This window comes from Salmo salar, chromosome 16 (genome assembly GCF_965601325.2).
Source record: "Salmo salar chromosome 16, fSalSal1, whole genome shotgun sequence".
Lineage (NCBI taxonomy): Eukaryota > Metazoa > Chordata > Actinopteri > Salmoniformes > Salmonidae > Salmo > Salmo salar.
Genome location: NC_138306.1, coordinates 79,405,001 through 79,430,344, shown reverse-complemented (window position 1 = coordinate 79,430,344; position 25,344 = coordinate 79,405,001). Strand labels below are relative to the sequence as shown.

At 52.5% G+C, this 25,344-nt stretch overlaps 1 protein-coding gene across 3 annotated transcripts in view; it reads right to left on the bottom strand.

The window, feature by feature from the left end:
- Nucleotides 1–15,555: 15,555 nt before the first annotated feature.
- Nucleotides 15,556–25,344, bottom strand: part of LOC106574692 (BCL-6 corepressor) — a 63,191-nt gene continuing 53,402 nt past the window's right edge. For all 3 annotated transcript variants that reach the window (XM_045697990.2, XM_045697991.2, XM_045697994.2), the window contains 2 exons: nucleotides 18,509–18,662; nucleotides 15,556–16,919 (listed from right to left, as the gene is read on the bottom strand). In XM_045697990.2, coding sequence (XP_045553946.2) covers nucleotides 16,610–16,919; nucleotides 18,509–18,662 — 464 coding nt within the window. In that variant the 3' untranslated portion in view covers nucleotides 15,556–16,609. The remainder of the gene's footprint in view (nucleotides 16,920–18,508; nucleotides 18,663–25,344) is intronic.

The following is a 25,344-nucleotide window of genomic DNA, read 5'->3' as shown; positions in this document are numbered from 1 at the left end:
TCTGTCTGTCTCTCTGCCTGTCTGCCTGTGAGTCTGTTTGTGGGTATGTCCGTCTGTCTGCCTGTGAGTCTGCCTGCCTGCCTGTCTGTCTATGTGCAGCGTGGAAACAGCTCTTTGTGTCAACAAATAAATAACGTCTCTCTATATTTATTTTCCAAGGCTGCGGAGGCGGAGGGGAAGAGAGAGAGACAGACAGAGAGAGAGGGAGGGAGAGAGAGAGTGACAGAACTAGAGAGAGGAGAGAGAGAGTGACAGAACTAGAGAGAGAGAGAGGAAGGGAGTGATAGAGAACTAAAGAGAGAGGAGAGAGAGGGAGGGAGGGAGAAAGGAAGAAAGAGACAGAGAGAGGTAGGGAAGCGAGAAACAGGCAGCAGTAGTGTTTTCATGGCTCTGCAGAGGGCTGATCAGACAGTCTGTTGTTGCTGTTAAATCAAACAACACGTAATCACAGGGGAAGTGTGTGTGGATCAGAACATAACAGGATGGGTGGTCAGTGAGTGTACTTTGTGTGTGTGTGTGTGTGTGTGTGTGTGTGTGTGTGTGTGTGTGTGTGTGTGTGTGTGTGTGTGTGTGTGTGTGTGTGTGTGTGTGTGTGTGTGTGTGTGTGTGTGTGTGTGTGTGTGTGTGGGTGGGTGGGTGTGTGGGTGTGGGTGGGTGTGTGGTGTGCAGGGGACTGTGGTGATGCATTATGACAAGACTGTACAAACACACACACACTCCGAATACTAACACACATAGCTCGAATGTTAGTCAGTCAAATCTCCCATTGAAACCATTGCTGGATTTCAGTGAAAGTCTGTGTTACCATGACAATACAGACAGTACCTTACTATTCCAACAAAAGGGACACATTAAAAGCTGCAAAGGTAGTCAGGATAAATTGTTCTAGGTCGAACGTGGAGCTAAGAATCAGGAGAGAGGAGAAACACCGCTCTGATGGGAGTAGTGAGAGAACGTGTCTCCACACGGAGTTACCTCAGCGGTAACGTTTTCCAGACGCTTCGGTTTGGCCCGCGGCCCACGGCCATAAACCCCTGGCAGTGCTGCGCTGCGTTCTTGAGTGGCGGCCCGGCTTGAGCCCCCGATAGCACCCGGCGCTAACGGCTCACACAGCAACGCGCCAGGCAGGCAGGCGGACAGCCCAGAGAGAGGCTATGAGTGCTGGCAGGCAGGGAGGCAGGCAGGGAGGGAGGCAGGGAGGCAGGCAGGCTGGCGGACAGCCCAGAGAGAGGCCATGAGTGCTGGCAGGCAGGGAGGCAGGCAGGGAGGGAGGCAGGGAGGCAGGCAGGCAGGCGGACAGCCCAGAGAGAGGCCATGAGTGCTGGCAGGCAGGGAGGCAGGCAGGGAGGGAGGCAGGGAGGCAGGCAGGCAGGCGGACAGCCCAGAGAGAGGCTATGAGTGCTGGCAGGCAGGGAGGCAGGCAGGGAGGGAGGCAGGGAGGCAGGCAGGCAGGCGGACAGCCCAGAGAGAGGCCATGAGTGCTGGCAGGCAGGGAGGCAGGCAGGGAGGGAGGCAGGGAGGCAGGCAGGCAGGCGGACAGCCCAGAGAGAGGCCATGAGTGCTGGCAGGCAGGGAGGCAGGCAGGGAGGGAGGCAGGGAGGCAGGAAGTCAGGGAGGCAGCTAGGGAGGCAGGCAGGGAGACAGGAAGACAGCAAGGGAGACAGGCAGGCAGGGAGGCAGCTAGGCAGGCAGGGAGGCAGCTAGGCAGCAGGGGGGCAGTAGGGAGGAGGCAGGCAGGAAGGCAGGCAGGCAGGCAGGACCCCCCTTCTTCTCTCCTTCCCTTCCTCCACATCACTCTTGCCTGACAGTCATATTGATTGTTTTCTTTTGCTGTGCTCATGGCAGCGCAGCGCGCTGGCTTGTTTTCCCAGGGGGAAAGAGGGGGAGAATGCATTTTCAAGTCATAACAGCTCGTAAAAGCAAGGGGGGTTGGAGGGTGGAGGTTTAGGGGGCGAAGGAGTAGGATGTAGGGTGCGAGCTGGCTAGGAGGAGACGTGAGGTCAGGTGTATAGAGTTGAGAGAGAGGAGACATGAGGTCAGGTGGGTTGAGTTGAGAGAGAGGAGACATGAGGTCAGGTAGGTTGAGTTGAGAGAGAGGAGACATGAGGTCAGGTGGGTCGAGTTGAGAGAGAGGAGACATGAGGTCAGGTGGGTCGAGTTGAGAGAGAGGAGACATGAGGTCAGGTGGTTTGAGTTGAGAGAGAGGAGACATGAGGTCAGGTAGGTTGAGTTGAGAGAGAGGAGACATGAGGTCAGGTAGGTTGAGTTGAGAGAGAGGAGACATGAGGTCAGGTGGGTTGAGTTGAGAGAGAGGAGACATGAGGTCAGGTGGGTTGAGTTGAGAGAGAGGAGACATGAGGTCAGGTGGGTCGAGTTGAGAGAGAGGAGACATGAGGTCAGGTGGGTTGAGTTGAGAGAGAGGAGACATGAGGTCAGGTGGGTCGAGTTGAGAGAGAGGAGACATGAGGTCAGGTGGGTTGAGTTGAGAGAGAGGAGACATGAGGTCAGGTGGGTCGAGTTGAGAGAGAGGAGACATGAGGTCAGGTGGGTCGAGTTGAGAGAGAGGAGACATGAGGTCAGGTGGTTTGAGTTGAGAGAGAGGAGACATGAGGTCAGGTAGGTTGAGTTGAGAGAGAGGAGACATGAGGTCAGGTAGGTTGAGTTGAGAGAGAGGAGACATGAGGTCAGGTGGGTTGAGTTGAGAGAGAGGAGACATGTGGTCAGGTAGGTTGAGTTGAGAGAGAGGAGACATGTGGTCAGGTAGGTTTTAAGATATACTTTATTAGTTCACACGAGATGGAAATGTCTTCTGCTTTTATCCATCTCCCCCGATACACAAACACACACACATTAGGTTGGAGAGGCTGGAGCAGAGGGCAGCTGCAGTGCAGAACCCAATGAGCAGTGTAGGGGTTAAGTTCCTTGCTCAAGGGAACATGGGCTGAGAGAGGACAGAGGTAAGAGGGGATCAAAGGGCTCTGCTGCTGGACTGAGGTTTCACATTTCAGACTTTTCAAGCACCTCCCCACCCTCCACACACACACTCCGCTGCATATCCTCAGGGGGCTCATCAAGCCCAGACCAAACACCTGTGCGTATGCATGCGTGCATAGCCTACTCTGGGGCCCTGGAGAGGGAGCGTGTATGTGTGTGTCAATGTGCATGTTTACGTATTCTGGGGTTGTGGTGTGTGTGTGTGTGTGTCGGGTGTGACCTGCATTAACATGGCGCTGGCGGTCGCTGTGTCTCCAGAGGATAATGAGGACAGGCGCTGGCTGGCGTCAGGTCGCTGTTCCATCACACACACACACACACACACACACACACACACACACACACACACACACACACACACACACACACACACACACACACACACACACACACACACACACACCCCACACCCACACACACACACACACACACACACACACCACACACCACACACACACACACACCGCCCCTCCCCTTGCCACTCGTCAGCGGGACAGGAGCACCCTCTCCGTGTGCAGCCAGTCTAATATCATCGTTTCTTTCTGCCCAGAGATCCTCTGATAAGCAGGCAGCCTGGCTCTCTCTTTCTCTGAGAAAAGAGAGGGAGGGCGGGGGGAGGGGAGGGAGAGGAGGAAAAGGAGAGGGGGGCTGCTGGGAAATTGTCTCTGAGAGATTACCCCGGCGGCGTGGCTGTGGAATCAGATTATGCGGAGAAGAGGAAGAGGAGAGAGAGAGAGAGGGAGCGAGAGAGAGCTGAAGTTTGTGTATCTGGAAGGTCTAATCCTCGTCCTTTCCTCCTCAGCAACATATGAATCTGCCTAATTTAACTGTCTCCTTCTTTACCTCCCTCTCTTTAGCTCGCTCTCTTTCTCTTCTCACCGTCCATGTTTTATCACCCATAACCTACATCTCAAACTGGCAAAGGTAGTTACTGCCAACCATCTACACCTCTAACAGAGACCCATGCTTCACATTATGCTAGTTAGACCAAGGTTTATATAAAGGAACATTTTGAATTTGACTGTATATTTGTTGTAAATAGAAAAGCTTTCATTTTTCTCACATTGTTCACGACCTGTCATACTTGAGCGCGTAACACTTTGGTTCTTGTTAAGATGACAGAGTAATGAAGACTGATAGCAGAGCTCAACCAATAGATGAGGACTGTTAGCAGAGCTCAACCAATAGATGAGGACTGATAGCAGAGCTCAACCAATAGATGAGGACTGATAGCAGAGCTCAACCAATAGATGAGGACTGATAGCAGAGCTCAACCAATAGATGAGGACTGATAGCAGAGCTAACCAATAGATGAGGACTGATAGGAGAGCTCAACCAATAGATGAGGACTGATAGCAGAGCTCAACCAACAGATGAGGACTGATAGCAGAGCTCAACCAATAGATGAGGACTGATAGGAGAGCTCAACCAACAGATGAGGACTGATAACAGAGCTCAACCAATAGATGAGGACTGATAGCAGAGCTCAACCAACAGATGAGGACTGATAACAGAGCTCAACCAATAGATGAGGACTGATAGCAGAGCTCAACCAACAGATGAGGACTGATAGCAGAGCTCAACCAATAGATGAGGACTGATAGCAGAGCTCAACCGACAGATGAGGACTGATAGCAGAGCTCAACCAATAGATGAGGACTGATAGCAGAGCTCAACCGACAGATGAGGACTGATAGCAGAGCTCAACCGACAGATGAGGACTGATAGCAGAGCTCAACCGACAGATGAGGACTGATAGCAGAGCTCAACCAACAGATGAGGACTGATAGCAGAGAGAATGTGTTATGAGACTACTTGGGTGTATTTTATATTTGTGTGTTTCTAAATGTTTGTGTGTGTGTTTTCTCACATGGTGCAGACAACGGTTGGAAAAACACTTCAGTGAGGTGACAGTGAACAGATAAGGCGAGAGAGAGAGAGAGAGAGAGAGAGAGAGAGAGAGAGAGAGAGAGAGAGAGAGAGAGAGAGTTTGTGTGTGTGTGTGTGTGTGTGTGTGTGTGTGTGTGTGTGTGTGTGTGTGTGTGTGTGTGTGTGTGTGTGTGTGTGTGTGTGTGTGTGTGTGTGTGTGTGTGTGTGTGTGTGTGTGTGTGTGAGAGAGATGGTGTGTGAGATGGTGTGTGAGAGGTTGACACAGACGGGCTGCTCACCCTCCCCTGACCAGACTCAGGAGGACAGGGACCCCCTGGGGGATGGTCTCTGGAGAGGGGAGGGAACAGAGAATGGATGGAGAAAAGACAGGAGCAATAACAGAGAGAGGAAGAGAGAGCAGGACAAAGGGAGCGAAAGAGAAAGACCAGGGAGTGGCCTTTGTAGAACAGCGCACACTCATCCATGTGTGTGTGTGTGTGTGGCAGCAGAGCCAGGCAGACACTGGGGACGAGCTGTCAGACTCCATTATTCATGGAAGCCTTTTAATATTTAATATCATCAAACTGCAGCTCCCCACGCTACCGCACAGCCATCACACACACACACACACACACACACACACACACACACACACACACACACACACACACACACACACACACACACACACACACACACACACACACACACACACACACACACACACACACACACCCCCCCCCCCCCCCTCCACCATCAGACATAGAGGACACATCACCATCACACCCAGAGAGAGAGAGAGAGAAAGATGGGATGATCCAGCAGAAGCCTATTCACCTTTGGCACACACACTGTCTTTTTGATGCAGAGGCTGCGGCTGCCTCAGACACAGGGCCGTCAGCGGACACCTTGACAGACCCTACAGCTGCTGCTGACTGACAGGCTGTTAGAGAGAGAGAGAGAGAGAGAGGGAGATGGGAGGTGGGGGGTAAGACAGGAGGTAGGAGGAGGAAGGGACAGAAAGAAAGCGCGAGAGAGAGTTAGAGGCTTAGCCCTTATTGAGAGATACATCCTCAGATATCCCTCATTGGAGAGATTTTCCTACAAAGAACGATGTTTTTCACTCAGAATAAGTGAGGCGTTGCATATGGAATAATCACATCTAGCTGTCACAAAGAAAGAGTTATTCCTTCCGTTTCGCCGCATGTGCTGTAATTGGATACAATTGAACATTCGCGGCAATGCGCCTGTCTGCACACACACGCACGCACACACACGCACCACAGACTATGTACTTTGCACTGATGATGAATTATAGGAAGCATTGAATAGTTTTTTAGGCTCTCTTGTCGCACACGCTTTTACTAAGTAGCTCCCTTACCTTAGCTGAACACACTTAAGTCACTCTGGATAAGAGCAGCTGCTAAATGACTAACATGTAAGTCCGTGTCGAGAGAATGGTCTGTATGAGTCTAAAGCTCAGGAATTACACTCCTCCCCCAAAGAATTCCACTCCCGGCCTCTGCTTCCGCAGCAAGACATGCAGTCACGGGCAGATTGAAAAATGAGGGGGAGGGAAGGGATCTTCTGAAAGCAGCGGCAAGGGAAAAAACAAAGTTGTATAGAAGCTCTTCAGGAGACTAATAGGCTAAGCTGTGCCATCCTCCCATATCTCCTTTGAGTTGATGACACTCCAGATAGCACATTTGGTTCTTTGGAAGTTGTGAGAACATACGTTTTTGGTTACCTGTTGGTTCTGGGAATGAAACCATTATTCAAATGGAACGTTTTAAACATTCCGACAATGGAAGTGTACATTTCGCTTGTTCTGGGAATGTTTTACTATGGTCCCCTGGACATTTAGCCTGTTCTGGGAATGTTTTACTATGGTCCCCTGGACATTTAGCCTGTTCTGGGAATGTTTTACTATGGTCCCCTGGACATTTAGCCTGTTCTGGGAATGTTTTACTATGGTCCCCTGGACATTTAGCCTGTTCTGGGAATGTTTTACTATGGTCCCCTGGACATTTAGCCTGTTTTGGGAATGTTTTACTATGGTCCCCTGGACATTTAGCCTATTTTGGGAATGTTTTACTATGGTCCCCTGGACATTTAGCCTGTTTTGGGAATGTTTTACTATGGTCCCCTGGACATTTAGCCTATTTTGGGAATGTTTTACTATGGTCCCCTGGACATTTAGCCTATTCTGGGAATGTTTTACTATGGTCCCCTGGACATTTAGCCTATTTTGGGATGTTTTACTATGGTCCCCTGGACATTTAGCCTGTTCTGGGAATGTTTTACTATGGTCCCCTGGACATTTAGCCTATTCTGGGAATGTTTTACTATGGTCCCCTGGACATTTAGCCTATTCTGGGAATGTTTTACTATGGTCCCCTGGACATTAGCCTGTTCTGGGAATGTTTTACTATGGTCCCCTGGACATTTAGCCTATTCTGGGAATGTTTTACTATGGTCCCCTGGACATTTAGCCTGTTCTGTGAATGTTTTACTATGGCCCCTGGACATTTAGCCTATTCTGGGAATGTTTTACTATGGTCCCCTGGACATTTAGCCTGTTCTGGGAATGTTTTACTATGGTCCCCTGAACATTTTCCTGGGAGGTTTTATTTACATTCTGAACAGAATATATGGGATATTTGGAGGTCTTTGTATAATTTCCTTAAAACGTTCACTGAATGTTTCAGCAATAACTCTGCTAGCTTAGGTTAACTTGTTGAACAGATAGGACACATGGTTAATGTATTTGCTTAGGAATTAATCATGCAAACGCATTTCTTTTTTTATTGTGGCACGGCATTCAGTGAGATTCAAACCTATGATCTTCTGTTCTCTAACCATGAAATTAGTTCACTACGCCACCAGGAGGCAGCTAGCATGTCATGTTTTTTTACTTATACAAGCTGTTCATTTTAGTCTATTCAAACAGACTCCATTTAAAGGAAACAAGCACTCATTAAGACCAGGTGTGGCCAAATATTGGCCAACACACCTGAACACAATTAACAAGGTGGAGGATAGAGTTTTGTTGACGCTGAGAACCAAAAGTATACATTTTTAAATAACATTCTTTGAACGTTACTAATGTTTTCTTGTGGTTTTATGGAATGTTTTCATAATGTTCTGAGAACATGACGTTAAATAGAACCATGAGGAAAATCCCACAGAAGAACATTGTTTCTTAACGTTCTCTGAACTATTCCCAATGTCAAACCAGTTGGAGAAAGTTCCTTGAACATAACTAAAAAAATTTATTACATTTAACCAGGTTTAAATTTTTAGGAAACACTCTGTTAAAGTAATGAAATACCAATAAAATACATTATTTTGTCAAGTTCCTTAAATGTGCTGAGAGTGTTCCAAAGCCAAGCAACTATCCTGCACCAGTCCCAGAAAGAAAGTTCTGGGAAGGTTGTATGCAAAATAACTATGGGACAACCACGCTCTCACCAAGCTCTAAGAAACATATGGTTCTCAGAACGTTATGTGCTAGCTGGGACAGGAGGTGGAGGAGGACTGTTTGCCTACTCAGCATATGACCCGCTCTGCTGTCATATGACCTCTGAGAAATGCAGTATTTAGTAATTTGTAACCACTTTCTCTTCCAAAGAGAGGTCAGAGCTGGAGGGTGTGTGTGTGTGAGTGAGTGAGTGAGAAACGGAGGTTGTTCGGTGTACTATGCTCAAGTGATGAGTAGTCCAACCTTGCATGAGAACTGAATAATTGTGTTAGCTCCCAGACCTAGGCTTTAGCTCAGTGGGCTAATACTACAGTGCCCCCTTCATCCCCCTTGGCATTTTTCCTATTTTGTTGCATTACAACCTGTCATTTAAATTGATTTTTATTTGGATTTCATGTAATGGACATACAAAATAGTCCAAATTAGTGAAGTGAAAAAAAAATACTTTATTACTACAAATTATTACTACAAAATAAAAAACTGAAAAGTGGTGTGCATATGTATTCACCCCTTTGCTATGAAGCCCCTAAATAAGATCTGGTGCAACCAATTACCTTCAGAAGTCACATAATTAGTTAAATAAAGTCCACCTGTGTGCAATCTAAGTGTCACATGATCTCAGTATATAGACACCTGTTCTGATAGGCCCCAGAGTCTGCAATACCACTAAGGAAGGGGCACCACCAAGCAAGCGGCACAATGAAGACCAAGGATCTCTCCAAACGGGTCAGGGACAAAGTTGTGGAGAAGTACAGATCAGGGTTGGGTTATAAAAAAATATCAGAAACTTTGAACATCACCATTAAATCCATTATTAAAAAAATGGAAAGAATATGTCACCATAACAAACCTGCCAAGAGAGGGCCACCCACCAAAACTCACGGACCAGGCAAGGAGGGCATTAATCAGAGAGGTAACAAAGAGACCAAAGACAACCCTGAAGGAGCTGCAAAGCTCCACCTCAGAGATTGGAGTATCTGTCCATAGGACCACTTAAAGCCCAGCTCTGTGGAGTGAACGGCTTAACAGAAGAGTGGCCAGAAAAAAGCCATTCCCTAAAGAAAAAAATAAGCGAACACGTTTGGTGTTTGCCAAAACACATGTGGGTGACTCCCCAAACATATGGAAGAATGTACTCTGGTCAGATGAGACTAAAATTGAGCTTTTTGGCCATCAAGAAAAATGCTATGAATGGCACAAACTCAACACCCTGAGAATACCATCCCCACAGTGAAGCATGGCGGTGGCATGCTTCCACAGCAGGACAATGACCCTAAGTATACTGCTAAAGCAACACTTGAGTGGTTTAAGGGGAAACATTTAAATTTATTTGACTAGGCAGGTCAGTTAAGAACAAATTCTTATTTTCAATGATGGCCTAGGAACTGCCTTGTTCAGGGGCAGAATGACAGATTTGTACCTTGTCAGCTCAGGGATTTGAACTTTCAACCATTTCGCTTCCTAGTCCAATGCTCTAACCAGTAGGCTACCCTCCCCAGGATAGGCTCTCTTGGAATGGTCTAGTCAAAGCCCAGACCTGAATCCAATTGAGAATCTGTGGTATGACAAAGATTGCTATACACCAGCAGAACCCATCCAACTTGAAGGAGCTGGAGCAGTTTTGCCTTGAAGAATGGACAAAAATCCCAGGAGCTCGATGTGCCAAGTTTATAGAAGCATACCCCAAGAGACTTGCAGCTGTAATTTCTGCAAAAGGTGGCTCTACAAAGTATTGACTTTGGGGGGGGGGGGGGGTGAATTGATGCACGCTCAAGTTTTCTTTCTTTTTTGTCTTATTTCTTGTTTGTTTCACAATAAAACATATTTTGCATCTTCAAAGTGGTAGGCATGTTGTGTAAATCAAATGATACAAACTCCCCAAAAATCCATTTTAATTCCAGGTTGTACGAAATAGGAAAAATACCAAGGGGGGTGAATACTTTTTCAAGCCAGTGTACATGTGGGTGTGCAGAGGACCCAGGTGTACATTAATTTGCCTTCCAATAAATGATATCACAATCATGCTGAAGAAAACTTTTTCAGCAAACAAAAGGAACCTTTTCAAATGACCAAACCCATTATTGCTTAGCTTTAGGCAGGAGGTAAGGTGAAGTGACCATCTTTTGCAACTACTTTCAAGTTGCTGTAGCTGATCTTTGTTCCATTCGCTCAAACGCATGCAAACACACACACAAACACAAAACCACACACACACACACACACACACACACACACACACACACACACACACACACACACACACACACACACACACACACACACACACACACACACACACACACACACACACACTTGGAGCACGCGAAGAGGAGAGAGCGGGTGGTGGCGCCGTGTATTCAGTGCTGGCACTCGCATTATCACAACTCCCCCTCCGGCCCTCTTTCCATTTCCCCCTCGATCTGCCGCGTTTCTGATTGTTTTTGAGCACAGAGGAAGCGGAGCCAGCGTTATCTTGAAGACGGAAAGAGATGCCTGCGCTAACTTTCTTATAAACGCTGTTGTTTCTGAGGTGCCTGTAAACCGCTGCTGCTGTACAGTCATTCATATCAGTATGGTTGTCCAACGCAGCTCTCAAAGAAAGACCTTTACTGACCTTGTCCTATTCACATAGAACATCCTATTGGTAGACCGATCAGTAGATTAAGATAAGATAGCCTTGGTTAGAACACAGCTTCTGAAGAGAGAGGTAAGGAGAGATGGTATGGGGGGGCAGTGAAAGAAAGGGGGACAAAGAGGGAGCTAAAGAGATGGATGAGGGAGCAGGAGAGAAAGAATGAGTTAGTGAGTGAGAGATCACGAGTGTGTGAGAGAGAACCCTTACTCGCATATCATTACCCCTACTGCTACCACCACCACCACTACTACTATTACTACTGTTGGTCCCACCATGGTTGTTACATGTGTACTTTGACAATGTAAGTAATTTAACTTGCCATGGCAATAAAGTCCACTAAATTGAATTGAGTAAATTAAAGAGAGGGATGTAGAGGGGAAGACTGGTCCTGAATGCATTAAGGGGCTTGTGATGACTGACAGAGGTCAGAAGGTCACTGGGATTAGGGTAATGGTCCATTGATAATAACATTATTACAAGGTTATAATAGCGAATAAGCACAGAGCCTAGCGTGGCCTATTGATGGGGCTGACTGGTGCTAGGGTAGGTGGAAGGATGAGTCATCACTAAGGCCTTAAGCCTTTCCTTAATTAAAAATACCTGTCGAATTAATTCAAATCAATCCAAATGACTACTGCCATCAACACATTTAATTAAGGTAGGCTTTTAATCACAACTGCCTCTGTTGAATCTGCGTTGGCCTAGTCTTTGGAGGCTTCAACAGAACAGGCACAGATCCGGAAGTTTCCTTAGTTTTGTCGCACCTCTTCCCTCCGATCCTCTCCCATCCCATTCTCTCCTCTCCTGTCCCCTCCTCTAGACCTCTCCCATCCCATTATCTCCTCTCCTGTCCCCTCCTCTAGACCTCTCCCATCCCATTATCTCCTCTCCTGTCCCCTCCTCTAGACCTCTCCCATCCCATCCCATTATCTCCTCTCCTGTCCCCTCCTCTAGACCTCTCCCATCCCATTCTCTCCTCTCCTGTCCCCTCCTCTAGACCTCTCCCATCCCATTCTCTCCTCTCCTGTCCCCTCCTCTAGACCTCTCCCATCCCATTCTCTCCTCTCCTGTCCCCTCCTCTAGACCTCTCCCATCCCATTCTCTCCTCTCCTGTCCCCTCCTCTAGACCTCTCCCATCCCATTCTCTCCTCTCCTGTCCCCTCCTCTAGACCTCTCCCATCCCATTCTCTCCTCTCCTGTCCCCTCCTCTAGACCTCTCCCATCCCATTCTCTCCTCTCCTGTCCCCTCCTCTAGACCTCTCCCATCCCATTATCTCCTCTCCTGTCCCCTCCTCTAGACCTCTCCCATCCCATTATCTCCTCTCCTGTCCCCTCCTCTAGACCTCTCCCATCCCATTCTCTCCTCTCCTGTCCCCTCCTCTAGACCTCTCCCATCCCATTATCTCCTCTCCTGTCCCCTCCTCTAGACCTCTCCCATCCCATCCCATTATCTCCTCTCCTGTCCCCTCCTCTAGACCTCTCCCATCCCATTCTCTCCTCTCCTGTCCCCTCCTCTAGACCTCTCCCATCCCATTTTCTCCTCTCCTGTCCCCTCCTCTAGACCTCTCCCATCCCATCCCATTCTCTCCTCTCCTGTCCCCTCCTCTAGACCTCTCCCATCCCATTATCTCCTCTCCTGTCCCCTCCTCTAGACCTCTCCCATCCCATTCTCTCCTCTCCTGTCCCCTCCTCTAGACCTCTCCCATCCCATTCTCTCCTCTCCTGTCCCCTCCTCTAGACCTCTCCCATCCCATTATCTCCTCTCCTGTCCCCTCCTCTAGACCTCTCCCATCCCATCCCATTCTCTCCTCTCCTGTCCCCTCCTCTAGACCTCTCCCATCCCATTCTCTCCTCTCCTGTCCCCTCCTCTAGACCTCTCCCATCCCATTATCTCCTCTCCTGTCCCCTCCTCTAGACCTCTCCCATCCCATCCCATTATCTCCTCTCCTGTCCCCTCCTCTAGACCTCTCCCATCCCATTCTCTCCTCTCCTGTCCCCTCCTCTAGACCTCTCCCATCCCATCCCATTATCTCCTCTCCTGTCCCCTCCTCTAGACCTCTCCCATCCCATCCCATTCTCTCCTCTCCTGTCCCCTCCTCTAGACCTCTCCCATCCCATTCTCTCCTCTCCTGTCCCCTCCTCTAGACCTCTCCCATCCCATTATCTCCTCTCCTGTCCCCTCCTCTAGACCTCTCCCATCCCATCCCATTCTCTCCTCTCCTGTCCCCTCCTCTAGACCTCTCCCATCCCATTCTCTCCTCTCCTGTCCCCTCCTCTAGACCTCTCCCATCCCGTCCTTTCCCGTTCTCGTGTCTGTTAGTGGGAGCAGATGGTAGCTGTTACCTACCAGAGTGAGCAGCGATGTGTGTGTGTGTGTGTGTGTGTGTGTGTGTGTGTGTGTGTGTGTGTGTGTGTAGCCATACGTAAAGCCTTCTGTCTCACACCCTAGCCTACCCTCTGTGTCCGACAATGTGTGTGGAAGGGTGTGTGAATACCAATTGGTAAGTCATAAAGATTCTAGACTTCCAGAGGTCAATTTGTGTATTGGATATCATTCTATAGGTTAAACCATGTATGGCATTAATGTCAGTTTAGTATCTGGCAGCTAAATCATGGAGATGCACACTAGGGGTGTGAGACAAGACCCCCCCCCCCCCCCCCCCCACCCAACACACCCACCCACACACACACAATTCACACTACACCTCAGAATCCCTCTCTTTCTGCTTCTCTCCCTCTTATAATATGCAGCCAAGGGCCTCTAGAGACGGCACTCTCCGATTTCCTTTGTAGAGCAGAATAATGCGATCCTTTCAGTGAGGCTCCCTCCCCCGCTTTAGTCTGAGATTGATTGCAAACACCTTAGCCCCGCTTCGTACTCCCTCTCTCTGTAGGCCTAGTGCTTCGGCACCGCATTGCGTAGCGTCCTGAAAGGCCTCCGCTGAATTTATTAGTTTCGAGGTTATTTAATCCACCTGAAAGTTTTTATCCCCCCTCTTCCTGCCCAAAATAGAAATCTGCGCGGTCTCCGCTACACAGCCCGACCTCCCTCTTGACAGACACATGCGCATAAATACTGTATATAAGCCTAGGTTCGAGAATGTGTGTGCGCGCACGTCTTTATGACAGCAGTAAAAAATGTTTATAGAGAGCGTGCAGGTCCCCCTCCCTTCGTCTCTCAACAGATGCGCCCGGGCACTGCCGCCAAGGCTTCCTTTATCTCTCCCCCTCACTCTCCCCTCTCTATACGCCCCTCCGCGCTCCAGAGCCTCCAATGTCACAGCTAATAGATAAACGGGGGATTAGCCCACGTGGTAGCACCAATCTGATGACGGGAAGGAAATAATTACCACACTAATGTAATTTATAGTTTTTTTTAATTAAGTAGTTTACGCACGTTTCACCCCAAAAAAGACCAGGAGAGGGAAAATCTTGCCAAACCTCGCTAATTGGTGTGGCAGAAGAGAAAACGTTACCGGTTCGCTTAATTGATGTTAGCCTACATCAAAAAACGGTTGGATTATTTCTAATATTGATGGCTGATTTTGGATATAGCCGTTAGCCTACATTTGAAATAGGCATACTTTATCGGACAATGCTAGCACACGAATACATTTGGGCTATAATGGTATAGTCATTATTTTTGGAAATCAAATATGACGGGGGAAACGTGTGTTGCCTAGGGGATATTTTCATATCCGTATACTTAGGACATAAAACACCGGAGGTAAATCAACAAGACCCACAAGCGTCAGAGCAAAGGTTTATTTTGATGAGCTAGAAAAGGACAACAGATTAAACAACATGCATCTGGCGCAAACAGGCATTCCTGCGGATAATCAGGCGCTGCTATGCAGGGGTAGATTGTGTCAATTTGTTGACGGTGTTTGTTAGTCTGCCTGGCTTTGTAAAAGACTGATCTGGATATTACGCAAACACAAACCATGAGATATGACTAGCAGCACACCACACAGATAATTCATCGGTCGTTATTTCAAGGCCACCAACAACCACGGAATAATAGGATAGGTCCTATTTCCCCCCACATTCTGACAGACTTTTCTACTTAACTACAGAGAGCGGTGTGTGTGAAGGGAAGGGCGTTGTAAAAATGTAAGCGTTTGCGATCCTGGGGACAAGGGTTAGCATACTTTTGACTCGAACCAAACTATTCCTGCTGGCAACAAGACGCATCCTCTTCCTAACAAGATCAACAAGGATGGAAAGTATAGTGCCCCGAGAGCCGAGTGGAGCGAGAGAGCCAGCGTGGCAAGTTAAAACCAGGATTCAAGAAAAAACAGTGAAAGCTGTGTGGGAGCACTGTATTTCTATAGTAGATTATTCAAAATTGAGAGGTAGGTTATTCATAGTGGCAAATGTGAATAGTAAAGTATTTTTCAGACCAAATAAATAGGTGACAAACTGTGTTTTTCCATAGCCCTGGTTGGATGAGTCCCAGAACAGGGAGGAATCCTACAACCTGAATTTCTGGAAAAACTGGGAATTTTGGGAAAATTACCAGAATTTCACAAACCTAAAAATGAAAATGATTTAGATTAATAAAATACGATAAAGGTCCACTTTTATTGCGATTTATTTAAATGAACTTTTTTGTAAAATATAAATACAAATAATAGTGTATTTAATTACAAAGTTTAAACACTTACATTGCCAAAACAAACAAATCAATCAAACACCCCAGTCAGAAAAACAGTTACTGAAATGGTCATCTTATTTACAAGTTCAAGCATGAATCTCACTCTTCAATTGACATGTCATGTAGTATCTTACATTTATATTTTACAAAAAACCCACATCAAATATCTTAATTCCTCATTGTCATAAATAAGAGACAAATAAAGCTAGGTTTTTAGACAATGTTGAAAATAAAAATCCCCAAATCTTTGGGATGAGCCATGAGTGCTAAAATGTTTTTGTCACAGTTCACCTCTATATATATATCTATCTATCTAACACCTGACAAAGTCCGATGGGTCGGTAAAGCTCAAATCAAGTGCACTGCCATGATCCAAAGTCAAACAATAACCTTAACCTCAGAGGTCCTAATTCGACTCACATTGCTCCTGACCTGTTCACTAGCCTAGTCAAAACCGACAACCTGACCACAACATGACAACCAAAGCAGCAGATATACAGTATGGAGATATATATATATATATATATATATATATATATATATATATATATATATATATATATATATATATATACACATACATACATATAGAACAAATTAAATTGTCTGTTAATGTATACATATACATATATAATATATTTATTTTAAAAATGCAGTTTGTGTGGCGCTGGGGTCGGTTTCCTCTTTGAAGGGATATTGTCCAGTATTCAACGTCCAGTCCTCACACGGCATGGGAACGTACACTAGATACGCATGGAGCATGTGTGTTGGCTACGTCCCAATGCTCTCTCCTTCCTCCTAAAGTGTTCACTTCCCTTCACTGATTTGAAAGGAAAGGACTGGTATAAGAAATATGGTGGAAAACTACCACTAGCCAAATAACTGCACCAGATTTGTGGGAACTAGTGAAGGAGTGCCCACTTCAGGAGAAAGTAGATCTTATTGAGTCACCCTCTGTGTGTGTATCTCAGGGTCACGAGCGGGCTTTAGCTTTGACCCGGGCCCCTTTGGGCTCCCATCGGTTGTCCAAACACTCTAGCGAGGAGCCCAGCAGCGCAGCCAGCTCCGAGCTGGTCTCAACCAGGTCCAGCAGCTCCTTGCTGTCGGGGAGGAAGGCGGCGAGCTCGTCGGGGCACGAGAAGAGCTGCGACAGTGACGCCTGCTTGTAGAACTCTGCCTCGGCGATGGTTGCTACCTCCAGATTGGCGAAGGCTGCCCTGAACGCCCTGGAGGACATTTTGAGTCTCTTCAGGACGTCTGATAGGAGCAGCCAGTTTCTGGGACTGAGGGGGGGGGGGGGGGGAGAAGGAGAGAGAGAGAGAGAACGGGTTAGCACGGCTCTACACTTGTGATGTGACACCAGTGGCTCAAGCTTTTCAACACTTGCTGTAATTATGGGCTGTAGCACCGTGGTTGGGGTTTTCAACATCTGTCACACACACATAAACACAAAGGCTTTTCTGGGGGCGCTCTGTGAATTCAGTTGGTGTGTGAATAATCCTTATGTGAGAATGGATGTGTGTAACCTCCCCCTCTCTCACACACACACACGCACACACGGTAGGGCATGTGACGAACAACAGGCGCTGTTCAATCGATAGCACTTGAAATGGTTAGCTGTGTAGCGCTGCGGCTGGGGAGCAGCTGAATGGGGAGAGGAGTGTAAATGCAAGCGCTGCCGAGAGCCTCCGTGTGTGTGTGTGTGAGAGAGAGAGAGAGCGCAGGCCGGCCTCACAGCCCAGGAGATCCATTAATACTGCATCAGCCAGAAGAGCAGAGCGAGCCGAGAGAGACAAGAGGAGAGAGAGAGAACGAGAGCAGAGCGAGGTAGAAAGAAAGAGTGGGGGAGGGGAGCTCCGCTGAGAGATGGAGAGAGAGAGCGGAGCAGTGCTCAGACTGAAGATTACACAGAACAGTGCGTTGCAGCCAAGACGGAGAGAACGAGAGGGAGGGGAGGAAGAGAGGGTGAGTGACGAGGCCAGGAGGAAAACGGTGTGGGAGGCAATTAGCGCTGTCTGCATTCACACACGTCTCCAGCTAACGGCAGCCTGCCGTGCTGTGTAGCGTCCATCTCCATCTTCTCCTCTATATTTCTCTCTACCATCCTTCTACCAAACCTCCTCTCTCTACCATCCTCTCTTTCTCTACCATCCTATCAAACCTCCTCTCTCTCTCTACCATCCTTCTATCAAACCTCCTCTCTCTCTCTCTCTCTACCATCCTATCAAATCTCTCTCTCTACCATCCTTCTATCAAACCTCCTCTCTACCATCCTATCAATCCTCCCATCGTTCTCGCTAAAATCCTATCCATCCTCCTCTCTCGGTCTCTCTTTACCCACCCTCTCTGTTCCTCTCCATCTCTCTAACCCCCTAATTATTCTCCTCCCTCATATCAGAGCAACCCACAGTATTAAAGAGTCTCCCTTCTTCGCTCCACATAAATCATTTCCTCCTGTGGCGAGCCCCCTGGCTAATGACACCCCACTCCTCCTCCCTCCGCCAGGTCGGCGTGACTAATGACCCTCCCCCCCAGGTCGGTGTGACTAATGGCCCTCCCCCAGGTCGGCGTGACTAATGACTTTATCGATACCCTGATCATAATGATCCCTCCTCTTGTCTGCTTAATAACACACTGGAACGGGGCGAGGAGGGACGGATGGATGAACCCAACATGAGGTGAAGTGTAGGGTTACTGGTGAGAACAGCAACACTGTTATAATGTAGCTGGGCTGGGTAAGCGTGACAATACTGTAATATAATGGCGGTCACAGGTGGACAGACTAAAGCTCATTATTTTGCTTACTGCAGGACAGAAACCTATTCAAAACTAGAGTCAGAACCGGAAGGAAAAACTCCACACACACACTTACCCCTGTGAGAGGGAGAGCTGAATGTTGTAGCAGGGCAGGAGGGGTCGGTCAGAGAACTCAAACTCAAACCCCTGCCTCGTGTCCTCCTCCTCCTCCTCTCCTGGGCCTGGGGGGTTAGCCAGGATGTCATAGGCTGCTGGGTCCTCACTTGACTCTGCAACACACACACACACACACACACACACACACACACACACTGTTACAACACTATTCTGCATCAGTGGCGAGGACAGGTGAGTAGTCGACACGCCAGGTTACAGAACTCAAACAGGTGGGCACATACAAACATTCCAAATGAAACACACATGACTGTCTACACCTGCATCACCCCCCACAACACACACAGCCAGGGTTGAGCTGGAGATAAATGGCTGTGGCAGATAAGGTCAGCCTCGTCAAACAGGCACAGTCAGAGCATTGTACTGCTGGCTGCACACCCTCCCTTCCTCCCTCTCTCCAATGATCGCATGAAGCAGCCAGGTGTTGCCCTGGGGCGCCTAGCTCCACTCAGCCCACCGACCCGACCGCAGGGGGGGGGTGTGTGTGTGTGTGTATCAGTGTGTTGAATAATGCAGGTGTGGAGAGATCCTAGCAGCCATCCACCCCCACTTCATCCACTGCTGCCTTCGCCGGACTAGCTGTGGTATTAGCATGGAATATCTAGTTGTGTTCTTGCGGGAAGAGGGAATGAACAATTAGCATTGTCCATCAGGCAACATCTGAAACGACCTTGAAGAATTTCCACAAAGTTGTCAACGGTGACACTCAAATCGCAGAGAAAGATGAATTATGACCTTCAACTTCCGTTTGTAATATGATGCAGGAATGTAATGCGGTTGTCTGTCCTCTCCCTGCTGTTCTGTTCTAACACGGGGGTCGGCTGTGGTCTGAGGGACAGAGGAGGGAGATTCATTGGTAGTTTGTTGTGGGCTCTAATAGACCCTCATGACTCACATTCCTGTGATTCCAGGACTGGAGAGAGGAGGATAGCGGGAGTGGAGAGAGGAGGACAGCGGGAGTGGAGAGAGGAGGCCAGAGAGAGTGGAGAGAGGAGGCCAGAGGGAGTGGAGAGGGGAGGCCAGCGGGAGTGGAGAGGGGAGGCCAGAGAGAGTGGAGAGGGGAGGCCAGAGAGAGTGGCGAGGGGAGGCCAGCGGGAGTGGCGAGAGGAGGCCAGCGGGAGTGGCGAGAGGAGGCCAGCGGGAGTGGCGAGAGGAGGCCAGCGGGAGTGGCGAGAGGAGGCCAGCGGGAGTGGCGAGAGGAGGCCAGCGGGAGTGGCGAGAGGAGGCCAGCGGGAGTGGCGAGAGGAGGCCAGCGGGAGTGGCGAGAGGAGGCCAGCGGGAGTGGCGAGAGGAGGCCAGAGAGAGTGGAGAGAGGAGGCCAGAGAGAGTGGAGAGAGGAGGCCAGAGAGAGTGGAGAGAGGAGGCCAGCGGGAGTGGAGAGAGGAGGCCAGCGGGAGTGGCGAGAGGAGGCCAGAGAGAGTGGAGGAGGAGGCCAGAGAGAGTGGAGAGAGGAGGCCAGCGGGAGTGGAGAGAGGCCAGCGGGAGTGGAGAGAGGAGGCCAGAGAGAGTGGAGAGAGGAGGCTAGCGGGAGTGGAGAGAGGAGGCTAGAGAGAGTGGAGAGAGGAGGCCAGCGGGATTGGCGAGAGGAGGCCAGAGAGAGTGGAGAGAGGAGGCCAGAGAGAGTGGAGAGAGGAGGCCAGAGAGAGTGGAGAGAGGAGGCCAGCGGGAGTGGAGAGAGGAGGCCAGCGGGAGTGGAGAGAGGAGGCCAGAGAGAGTGGAGAGAGGAGGCCAGAGAGAGTGGAGAGAGGAGGCCAGCGGGAGTGGAGAGGGGAGGCCAGAGAGAGTGGCGAGAGGAGGCCAGCGGGAGTGGCGAGAGGAGGCCAGCGGGAGTGGCGAGAGGAGGCCAGCGGGAGTGGCGAGAGGAGGCCAGCGGGAGTGGCGAGAGGAGGCCAGAGAGAGTGGAGAGAGGAGGCCAGAGAGAGTGGAGAGAGGAGGCCAGCGGGAGTGGAGAGATGCCAGCGGGAGTGGAGAGAGGAGGCCAGAGAGAGTGGAGAGAGGAGGCTAGCGGGAGTGGAGGCCAGAGAGAGTGGAGAGAGGAGGCCAGCGGGAGTGGCGAGAGGAGGCCAGCGGGAGTGGCGAGAGGAGGCCAGCGGGAGTGGAGAGAGGAGGCCAGAGAGAGTGGAGAGAGGAGGCCAGCGGGAGTGGAGAGAGGAGGCCAGCGGGAGTGGAGAGAGGAGGCCAGCGGGAGTGGCGAGAGGAGGCCAGAGAGAGTGGAGGAGGAGGCCAGAGAGAGTGGAGAGAGGAGGCCAGCGGGAGTGGAGAGAGGCCAGCGGGAGTGGAGAGAGGAGGCCAGAGAGAGTGGAGAGAGGAGGCCAGCGGGAGTGGAGAGAGGAGGCCAGAGAGAGTGGAGAGAGGAGGCCAGCTGGATTGGCGAGAGGAGGCCAGAGAGAGTGGAGAGAGGAGGCCAGCGGGAGTGGAGAGAGGAGGCCAGCGGGAGTGGAGAGAGGAGGCCAGAGAGAGTGGAGAGAGGAGGCCAGAGAGAGTGGAGAGGGGAGGCCAGCGAGAGTGGAGAGGGGAGGCCAGAGAGAGTGGAGAGGGGAGGCCAGAGAGAGTGGCGAGAGGAGGCCAGCGGGAGTGGCGAGAGGAGGCCAGCGGGAGTGGCGAGAGGAGGCCAGCTGGAGTGGCGAGAGGAGGCCAGCGGGAGTGGCGAGAGGAGGCCAGCGGGAGTGGCGAGAGGAGGCCAGCGGGAGTGGCGAGAGGAGGCCAGCGGGAGTGGCGAGAGGAGGCCAGCGGGAGTGGAGAGAGGAGGCCAGAGAGAGTGGAGAGAGGAGGCCAGCGGGAGTGGAGAGAGGAGGCCAGCGGGAGTGGAGAGAGGAGGCCAGCGGGAGTGGCGAGAGGAGGCCAGAGAGAGTGGAGGAGGAGGCCAGAGAGAGTGGAGAGAGGAGGCCAGCGGGAGTGGAGAGAGGCCAGCGGGAGTGGAGAGAGGCCAGCAGGAGTGGAGAGAGGAGGCCAGAGAGAGTGGAGAGAGGAGGCCAGCGGGAGTGGAGAGAGGAGGCCAGCGGGAGTGGAGAGAGGAGGCCAGCGGGAGTGGAGAGAGGAGGCCAGCGGGAGTGGAGAGAGGAGGCCAGCGGGAGTGGAGAGAGGAGGCCAGCGGGAGTGGAGAGAGGAGGCCAGCGGGAGTGGAGAGAGGAGGCCAGCGGGAGTGGAGAGAGGAGGCCAGCGGGAGTGGCGAGAGGAGGCCAGAGAGAGTGGAGAGGGGAGGCCAGAGAGAGTGGCGAGGGGAGGCCAGCTGGAGTGGCGAGAGGAGGCCAGCGGGAGTGGCGAGAGGAGGCCAGCGGGAGTGGCGAGAGGAGGCCAGCGGGAGTGGCGAGAGGAGGCCAGCGGGAGTGGCGAGAGGAGGCCAGCGGGAGTGGCGAGAGGAGGCCAGCGGGAGTGGCGAGAGGAGGCCAGCGGGAGTGGCGAGAGGAGGCTAGAGAGAGTGGAGAGAGGAGGCCAGCGGGATTGGCGAGAGGAGGCCAGAGAGAGTGGAGAGAGGAGGCCAGAGTGAGTGGAGAGAGGAGGCCAGCGGGAGTGGAGAGAGGAGGCCAGCGGGAGTGGAGAGAGGAGGCCAGCGGGAGTGGAGAGAGGAGGCCAGAGAGAGTGGAGAGAGGAGGCCAGAGAGAGTGGAGAGAGGAGGCCAGCGGGAGTGGAGAGGGGAGGCCAGAGAGAGTGGCGAGAGGAGGCCAGCGGGAGTGGCGAGAGGAGGCCAGCGGGAGTGGCGAGAGGAGGCCAGCGGGAGTGGCGAGAGGAGGCCAGAGAGAGTGGAGAGAGGAGGCCAGAGAGAGTGGAGAGAGGAGGCCAGCGGGAGTGGAGAGATGCCAGCTGGAGTGGAGAGAGGAGGCCAGAGGGAGTGGAGAGAGGAGGCTAGCGGGAGTGGAGGCCAGAGAGAGTGGAGAGAGGAGGCCAGCGGGAGTGGCGAGAGGAGGCCAGCGGGAGTGGCGAGAGGAGGCCAGCGGGAGTGGCGAGAGGAGGCCAGCGGGAGTGGAGAGAGGAGGCCAGAGAGAGTGGAGGAGGAGGCCAGAGAGAGTGGAGAGAGGAGGCCAGCGGGAGTGGAGAGAGGCCAGCGGGAGTGGAGAGAGGAGGCCAGAGAGAGTGGAGAGAGGAGGCTAGCGGGAGTGGAGAGAGGAGGCCAGAGAGAGTGGAGAGAGGAGGCCAGCGGGATTGGCGAGAGGAGGCCAGAGAGAGTGGAGAGAGGAGGCCAGAGAGAGTGGAGAGAGGAGGCCAGCGGGAGTGGAGAGAGGCCAGCGGGAGTGGAGAGAGGAGGCCAGAGAGAGTGGAGAGAGGAGGCTAGCGGGAGTGGAGAGAGGAGGCTAGAGAGAGTGGAGAGAGGAGGCCAGCGGGATTGGCGAGAGGAGGCCAGAGAGAGTGGAGAGAGGAGGCCAGAGAGAGTGGAGAGAGGAGGCCAGCGGGAGTGGAGAGAGGAGGCCAGCGGGAGTGGAGAGAGGAGGCCAGCGGGAGTGGAGAGAGGAGGCCAGAGAGAGTGGAGAGAGGAGGCCAGAGAGAGTGGAGAGAGGAGGCCAGCGGGAGTGGAGAGGGGAGGCCAGAGAGAGTGGCGAGAGGAGGCCAGCGGGAGTGGCGAGAGGAGGCCAGCGGGAGTGGCGAGAGGAGGCCAGCGGGAGTGGCGAGAGGAGGCCAGCGGGAGTGGCGAGAGGAGGCCAGAGAGAGTGGAGAGAGGAGGCCAGAGAGAGTGGAGAGAGGAGGCCAGCGGGAGTGGAGAGATGCCAGCGGGAGTGGAGAGAGGAGGCCAGAGGGAGTGGAGAGAGGAGGCTAGCGGGAGTGGAGGCCAGAGAGAGTGGAGAGAGGAGGCCAGCGGGAGTGGCGAGAGGAGGCCAGCGGGAGTGGCGAGAGGAGGCCAGCGGGAGTGGCGAGAGGAGGCCAGCGGGAGTGGAGAGAGGAGGCCAGAGAGAGTGGAGGAGGAGGCCAGAGAGAGTGGAGAGAGGAGGCCAGCGGGAGTGGAGAGAGGCCAGCGGGAGTGGAGAGAGGAGGCCAGAGAGAGTGGAGAGAGGAGGCTAGCGGGAGTGGAGAGAGGAGGCCAGAGAGAGTGGAGAGAGGAGGCCAGCGGGATTGGCGAGAGGAGGCCAGAGAGAGTGGAGAGAGGAGGCCAGAGAGAGTGGAGAGAGGAGGCCAGCGGGAGTGGAGAGAGGAGGCCAGCGGGAGTGGAGAGAGGAGGCCAGAGAGAGTGGAGAGGGGAGGCCAGAGAGAGTGGAGAGGGGAGGCCAGAGAGAGTGGAGAGGGGAGGCCAGAGAGAGTGGCGAGAGGAGGCCAGCGGGAGTGGCGAGAGGAGGCCAGCGGGAGTGGCGAGAGGAGGCCAGCGGGAGTGGCGAGAGGAGGCCAGCGGGAGTGGCGAGAGGAGGCCAGCGGGAGTGGCGAGAGGAGGCCAGCGGGAGTGGCGAGAGGAGGCCAGCGGGAGTGGCGAGAGGAGGCCAGCGGGAGTGGCGAGAGGAGGCCAGCGGGAGTGGCGAGAGGAGGCCAGCGGGAGTGGCGAGAGGAGGCCAGCGGGAGTGGCGAGAGGAGGCCAGCGGGAGTGGAGAGAGGAGGCCAGCGAGAGTGGAGAGAGGAGGCCAGCGGGAGTGGAGAGAGGAGGCCAGCGGGAGTGGAGAGAGGAGGCCAGCGGGAGTGGAGAGAGGAGGCCAGAGAGAGTGGAGGAGGAGGCCAGAGAGAGTGGAGAGAGGAGGCCAGCGGGAGTGGAGAGAGGCCAGCGGGAGTGGAGAGAGGCCAGCGGGAGTGGAGAGAGGAGGCCAGAGAGAGTGGAGAGAGGAGGCCAGCGGGAGTGGAGAGAGGAGGCCAGAGAGAGTGGAGAGAGGAGGCCAGCGGGAGTGGAGAGAGGAGGCCAGCGGGAGTGGAGAGAGGAGGCCAGCGGGAGTGGAGAGAGGAGGCCAGCGGGAGTGGAGAGAGGAGGCCAGCGGGAGTGGAGAGAGGAGGCCAGCGGGAGTGGAGAGAGGAGGCCAGCGGGAGTGGAGAGAGGAGGCCAGCGGGAGTGGAGAGAGGAGGCCAGCGGGAGTGGAGAGAGGAGGCCAGCGGGAGTGGAGAGAGGAGGCCAGCGGGAGTGGAGAGAGGAGGCCAGCGGGAGTGGAGAGAGGAGGCCAGAGAGAGTGGAGAGAGGAGGCCAGAGAGAGTGGCGAGACGAGGCCAGCGGGAGTGGCGAGAGGAGGCCAGAGAGAGTGGCGAGAGGAGGCCAGCGGGAGTGGAGAGAGGAGGCCAGCGGGAGTGGAGAGAGGAGGCCAGCGGGAGTGGAGAGAGGAGGCCAGCGGGAGTGGAGAGAGGAGGCCAGCGGGAGTGGAGAGAGGAGGACAGCGGGAGTGGAGAGAGGAGGACAGCGGGAGTGGAGAGAGGAGGACAGCGGGAGTGGAGAGAGGAGGACAGCGGGAGTGGAGAGAGGAGGACAGCGGGAGTGGAGAGAGGAGGACAGCGGTAGTGGAGAGAGGAGGATAGCGGGAGTGGAGAGAGGAGGAGAGAGGAGGATAGCGGGAGTGGAGAGAGGAGGATAGCGGGAGTGGAGAGAGGAGGATAGCGGGAGTGGGGAGGGGAGGATAGCGGGAGTGGGGAGGGGAGGATAGCGGGGGTGGAGAGGGGAGGATAGCGGGGGTGGAGAGGGGAGGATAGCGGGAGTGGAGAGGGGAGGATAGCGGGAGTGGAGAGCGGAGGATAGAGGGAGCAGAGGATAGAGGGAGCGGAGGATAGAGGGAGCGGAGGATAGAGGGAGCGGAAGAGGAGGATAGAGGGAGCGGAAGAGGAGGATAGAGGGAGCGGAAGAGGAGGATAGAGGGAGCGGAAGAGGAGGATAGAGGGAGCGGGAGA